The following is a 6,000-nucleotide window of genomic DNA, read 5'->3' on the forward strand; positions in this document are numbered from 1 at the left end:
ATCTATTGTATTACAAATAATAACGATATTCATATTTTTTAACCTATATTCGTTTTGACAAAAGAATTTTCTAATACTCTCTCTCTCTCTCTCTCTTTCCCTCTTTCTCTCTCTCTCTCTCTCTCTCTCTTTCTCTCTCTCTCTCTCTCTCTCTTACAAATGGCAACTGTAAGTTCAACGTTAGTAATTAATGCTGGAGATCAGAATATTTCTAATAGCACTGAGAGTAGTTCTGTTATCGATAATAAAAATAACGAGTCACAAGTTACACCACTTTTACAATGTTTTGTTTGTGATATAATTGTAAAAGGACGTTACTATGCTTTAGCAACATGTAGAACACAGAATTCAAGGTCTAAAGTTATTGAAAAATTAGGAGAATTAGTTGGCGAAAGGTATATTATTCCGATATAATTATTTTGTTGTTTCTAATAGTTTAAATATTATTTTATAATTGATGTATATATTCCAGATACATGGTTGTCATATCAGAAGATGATGTGATTTGTCGAAGTTGTGCTAATCTTATTAACACTCTTGATAGATTAGAAACAGAAATGCGTAATGTGCGAGAAAATGTTTTACGATTTTTAGAACAAAAATATTCATTAGAAGAAGGAGAGCTATTAGGGAACAGTGAAAAACCTAAACTTTCTCAACCGCCTCAAATTACACGATCCAATACTCATAATTCTAATAAATGTTTTAAAAGAAAAGATGATATACTATGTGTTAATACTATGGAACATAATAAAGGCACAAAAAATGTTTGGATGCAATGCGATAAATGTAAATATACTACGCATCATAACTCGTTCATGATTCATCATATACGAGATTACATAAAACAGAAAGTATTTTGTGATACGTGTGACATACAATTCTCTGGAGATCATCAAGCAATAAATCACGAATGCAATGTAAAAAAGAATCAAAACGAAGTGGAAGCTTTAAAAGAGCATGAAAGAGAAAAAGGTAAAGATCTAAAAATATATATTTCTAGTAAGAAAGGTCATTTACAATCGTTTCTGTCTGGTAATAATTTCTATAAAAGATGCTGACGAAGATCTAACAAAAATGCCTGATATAGAAAGAAGCGTTCAGCAGAATATGCCAATGTTACCATTCCATACTTACTCACAATTGCAAATTACTAATGAAAATATACCTGTGATACGGTTAGCAAACCCTGAAAACTTACATATTCCAAATATTCTTGAACATGGTAAGAGGAAGAATACATATTCGAAAATGTGTTTGAACGAATAATCTCTTTTATTATTATTATTATTATTATTATTGTTTTCTTTTTCTTTTTTTTTTTTTTAACGAAAAGATAAATCGTAATAAATTATTAATTTTAGATGAAACATCTACTTCGGATCAACCGATGTATGTTAGAGTATTACAGCATATTAATGTCAATGAAAATTTTATGCATCCTACAGAACTAGCATCAACGCATAGTGACGTTGATATGATGGTTAAAGTTAAAGATAGTTCAACTAAGCAATTATTAACTTTAACAGAAGATGGAAATTTGGAAATGGTAGAGGTAGCATGTTGGAACGACGTGCAATCAGCAGATCCAGATCCAGATACGGATATGCATTTCTGATATACAAGACAAAGTTGATTAATAATAATTATTATATTCTTTATAAAAAACTTTCATCCCAGAGTAATTACAGAGGATGATTGTATAAAGTAATGTCTCGTTTGTAGACATTTGTATATTTATACTAATGCATTGCCACATAATTACATTTTTATCAGCTAGTTTGTCAGTAATTTTCCATTGTTTAGTATAGAAATTGTGTGTGTGTTTGTAATTGTTCTATGAAGATTGTTCTGTAAATCTTTAGCTAAAGTCAAATTGTTATTAATAAAAATAATTATTGAAATTCGATAAAAATAAGAATATTTGAATATTTTGGAGAGTACAGGAACTGATCAAATGAGATATTAATTCATAAAATATTTTAATGATTATTGATTAAATGAATATGATTAAAAATTTAAAGGATAATTTAAGATTATATATAAACATGAAATTGAATCAGAAATGTTTCATTTGTTATTTATTTATTATTATTTTTTATTTTTTTATTTATTTATTTTTTTGTTCTTTTTTTTTTATGAATGTAGCAGTTGTATGTTAGAGATGTTCGGTTTTATATATTGGCAATGCTGGAAATTTGAATGTGTTCAAACGTAAAAATATGGCGGCTGCAGACGCTTAGAACAGTTTCTCTTGCTGCGATATAAATAATAATTAATAAGTTTTTCTTGATTATGTAATGTGTCATACAAGATGGGATTAGAAAAATACGAATGTGATATTGCTCATGTCTTACAAAATGGTGACTTTACTATATTGGAAAAATTATCATCATTTTGTTGCGAATTTGAAAAACGCATCATTTTGAAGATTGAAAATGCAACGGCTGGTAAAAATGGTAAATGTTAAAAAATTAATATGAAATATTCTTTTCGATTGATAATTAACAATATTCTAATACAGCTTACAGTGATGTCAAGTTGTAAGTAAAGATTTAGTATTTATGTAGTTATTAGTATATATTAACTGTACAATATATATATAATTTGTAAACAATTGTATAACTATTTACAAATTTTGTTTTGAAATAAGAAAGATGCGTGAAGAACAAACAGGACATTATTTTTTTGTACTCTTTTTTTTTTAACATAGAATATTCACAAACGAAGCAAACAAATATGGTCAAAATATCAGAGTTACAAAAACAAATGGAAACATTAAAATATGAAATAGATGATATAATGTTGAACCAAAAAATTGTAGATAAAAAGATCAGTAATATAATCAAACAAGAAGAAATATTACAAAAAGATATAGTAGAAGTCAAGGCATATAGAGACGGTTTATCTCTGGAATTGGTTGACTTAAAACAAGGTAAGTATGTTTACAAAAAATATGTATATATATATATATAGACGTATATGATAAAAAGAATGTTTATAGTTTATATATATTTTTATGTAGAGGTACAAGATAGGAAAGAGAAAAAACGCAAAGATTGGGATGCTATTAAGAGAGCTACAAATGTTTACAAATATAATTTGAATTTTGGTATCAACATAGAAGAGAAAGAAGATTATGACGATGTGAAGGTATCATTTTTTAAAAACAACGAACATACAAAGGATAAATATTACGTACATTTGATTAATAAAGACAAATTATGGAAAGGTATGTCTCTATCTTTTAATATTAAAACTAAGTATACATGCAATTAATAATCAATATATGCAATTAATACTTAGTTCTTATATTAGTCAAGGAAATACAGCCTACACTTAAAAAAGAACATTTGATCGATCTAAAAGGCACTGTCGACTTTACTAGGCAATCACACGTGTCCAACATCACTGCATTTCTATGTCTTTTAAGGATTGTCTTTTTAAAGTATTATATGGACGGAAGCTAGAAATATCAATTGTACATTAAATGCTTTTATTATAATACTAGTATTATACTAGTAATGACAATTAGAGGATAAGTATATTTTTATAATATGGAAGATAGAAATTAGAAGAGTAAAGTCTTTATTAATAAAAATTAAAGTATCTAAAACGATTTATTATATATATATATATATATATATATATATATATATATATACACATATACATATATACATACATACATATATATATATACCGACACTCCAACTGTAGACTTATTGGTATGTTGTTATTAAAATTTAAGATTTATAATCGTTATGGTAGTGTTTCTTCTTTTTTTTTATGTTTACCATCTCGTACGAGTATTGTTTACTCCTAGCTTTTCGTCTACTTAGAGATATTTATGTTGGAAACAAGAAACTGCAAATCACAGTACAGATAAATTACTTAGAGACTAAGTTATTAACAGGTATCTGCTTTGTCTTTTGTATATTTATATATGGCACCTACATTATAGTCAAGTTTTACATCCGTATTATGGGTGCTGTACTAGTTATTTATACAAGTGGATAAAGATTCGTGCGCACGTAGATAATTAGAAAAAAAATTAGGTTTCTCATCTACAAATATTCTTCGCATTGAAATAAAATCTATGGTAAATTAAAATCATACATTTTCCTATGTCTTACGTAGCACCCATAAAATTCATTAATTTAAAATACTTAGCAATTAAATTATCTCGATTTTGAGTTCTAGCTAATTTAGCTAGCAGTCGGCGCTAACGGCTGTTTTCTACATAGACAGATGTTTATGTTGAAAGCTGCTTTATGACTTCTCTGTGTTTTCCTTAATCACAATTTCTGTTCTAGAAATACTACTAGGTAATAATAATAGATGAGAGTTAAATTTCAAGGCGTACGGGGCTGGGGCAAACTATATTGAATGACTCTGTTAAAGGATACGATTGCGAACGATATCGATGGAAATGTCGTATAAGCAACTTTAGATGAAATATTAATTTTTTTTACGAATCATTAGATTTATTCGAAGAGTGCCGATCGAGTATCGATAACGCGTAAAAAAAATCTTATCGCGATTCAAGAAACCACGTTACTCGAGAAAGGGCCAATGTATCATGTATGCATAGAGACGAGCTTATAACAATTCATCCCTATTGGCACTAGTTAACGAGGGGGTCAATTGATCGCCCACTGCCAATCAGCCTATATCTTGAGTAGAGCGTAAGCTAACAGATTTCATTTGCTCCATTGACCCGTGGGCCAATCGTTTGCTCGGCTATCGAAGAAATTAATTATGGATCGAAGTCTGGTCGATGGGAATCGACGATTTACTACTACGTAGAATGACAGCCGTATTTGCACGGTACCATGACCATGTGTGATACGATTAAAACCTAGCAGGCGACGCGATTCAAACCATAAATCAAATCGAAAGTTGACAAGAGATATTTTCATAAAAAAAAAAAAATCCAAACGAATTGTATGATTTGCGATTGCAAGAGAATTATCGTAAGCCGGCTCGTTGGAAGATTAATTTCGAAGTAACACGCTAGGTAATCACATCGTACGTGGTGCATTATTAATACAATACTAACTAACGATCTAATAACTTTGAGATTCGAGCAGGGACTATTGATATAGATTTTGTGTTTCCTCGAAAATCTATTATGTATATCGTCTAATCAAGTTATTCGATCGTTGGTCATTAACATCTATTCTCTCACAATTTTCCTTTCTAACTTATCTTGAATGAATTTACTATTGGGTGAACGAGCTATTCGTATAAATACGTCAAAATGTATACAATTATAATGAATCGTTGAAGTGTCTGTTAAATAGAATTTAGCTGTGCTCGTCAATGTAGTTATCGAGTTTTGTGCCACGTTCGTTAATATTTATCGTTGGTAACGCATGTTCTTTTTCGATTATGGAATTTTTAGAATGAAGTTATAACTTCGATTAACGACGAAACGATAACGTAAATCTATTATAACGAAAAAACGCGTTCGTTATTACAACACAACTAAGAAGTATACATGTATTAAAGAAGTTATTTACATTGCATACAATAACGTTGTCTATCGTTCAACCGAGACTAACGACCATTAATCGTTTATTTTTATCTCTATAAAACCACGATCTTTCATCGGCTTATATTTTGCATACGTAATAAGAAAAATAAAGGATCGATAATTTCGAAATTACCAGCCGGACGGTATATTAAAAAAAAAAAAAAAAAAAAAAGAAAAAAAATACCACACACGAAAAAAGAATAAATATGTCCATTAAAACGATAAAATTCTGTATTAACGGACTCGTACGTGATTCGCGACTGTTCCTACTATAATCGGTGACATATAACAGCGTCTTTCAAAAGCGTTCATCTATCGATTAACAAAAAGCTTCAAGGTTATATACATTAGAACAGTATACAAGAAGCAATTTTCTCTCGTCAACTGGACGACGTTATATTACAGATATTATCATCGTATTACGATATGCATACCTTCGAAAATAAGTTTGCACCCAAAAA

The 6,000-nt window shown here is 29.1% G+C and overlaps 3 protein-coding genes across 6 annotated transcripts in view; 2 read left to right on the forward strand and 1 right to left on the reverse strand.

Moving 5' to 3' along the window:
* Window positions 1-107: 107 nt before the first annotated feature.
* Window positions 108-1,779, forward strand: LOC122635746. Of its 3 annotated transcripts, none has more exons than XM_043826337.1 (4): window positions 108-395; window positions 473-975; window positions 1,055-1,225; window positions 1,449-1,779. In XM_043826337.1, the coding sequence occupies exons 1-4, from the start codon at window positions 160-162 to the stop codon at window positions 1,616-1,618; spliced, it is 1,080 nt and encodes a 359-aa protein (XP_043682272.1). In that variant the 5' UTR covers window positions 108-159; the 3' UTR covers window positions 1,619-1,779. The 3 variants fall into 3 exon arrangements, with proteins under 3 accessions (XP_043682272.1, XP_043682263.1, XP_043682252.1); XM_043826328.1 differs by having other exon boundaries at window positions 109-395; window positions 1,091-1,225; window positions 1,365-1,779; XM_043826317.1 differs by having other exon boundaries at window positions 113-395; window positions 1,365-1,779.
* Window positions 1,780-2,131: 352 nt separating this feature from the next.
* Window positions 2,132-3,611, forward strand: LOC122635760. Of its 2 annotated transcripts, none has more exons than XM_043826349.1 (4): window positions 2,132-2,459; window positions 2,714-2,935; window positions 3,026-3,232; window positions 3,307-3,611. In XM_043826349.1, the coding sequence occupies exons 1-4, from the start codon at window positions 2,315-2,317 to the stop codon at window positions 3,468-3,470; spliced, it is 738 nt and encodes a 245-aa protein (XP_043682284.1). In that variant the 5' UTR covers window positions 2,132-2,314; the 3' UTR covers window positions 3,471-3,611. The 2 variants fall into 2 exon arrangements, with proteins under 2 accessions (XP_043682284.1, XP_043682295.1); XM_043826360.1 differs by having other exon boundaries at window positions 2,136-2,459; window positions 3,319-3,611.
* A 2,111-nt stretch (window positions 3,612-5,722) lies between these two features.
* Window positions 5,723-6,000, reverse strand: part of LOC122635739 (protein artichoke) — an 8,357-nt gene continuing 8,079 nt past the window's right edge. Inside the window, exon 8 of the mRNA XM_043826306.1 lies at window positions 5,723-6,000. This exon is cut by the window's right edge and continues 572 nt beyond it. The gene's annotated coding sequence lies outside the window, so the exon portion shown is untranslated.

Source organism: Vespula pensylvanica, chromosome 1, assembly GCF_014466175.1.
Source record: "Vespula pensylvanica isolate Volc-1 chromosome 1, ASM1446617v1, whole genome shotgun sequence".
NCBI classification, from domain to species: Eukaryota; Metazoa; Arthropoda; class Insecta; order Hymenoptera; family Vespidae; genus Vespula; species Vespula pensylvanica.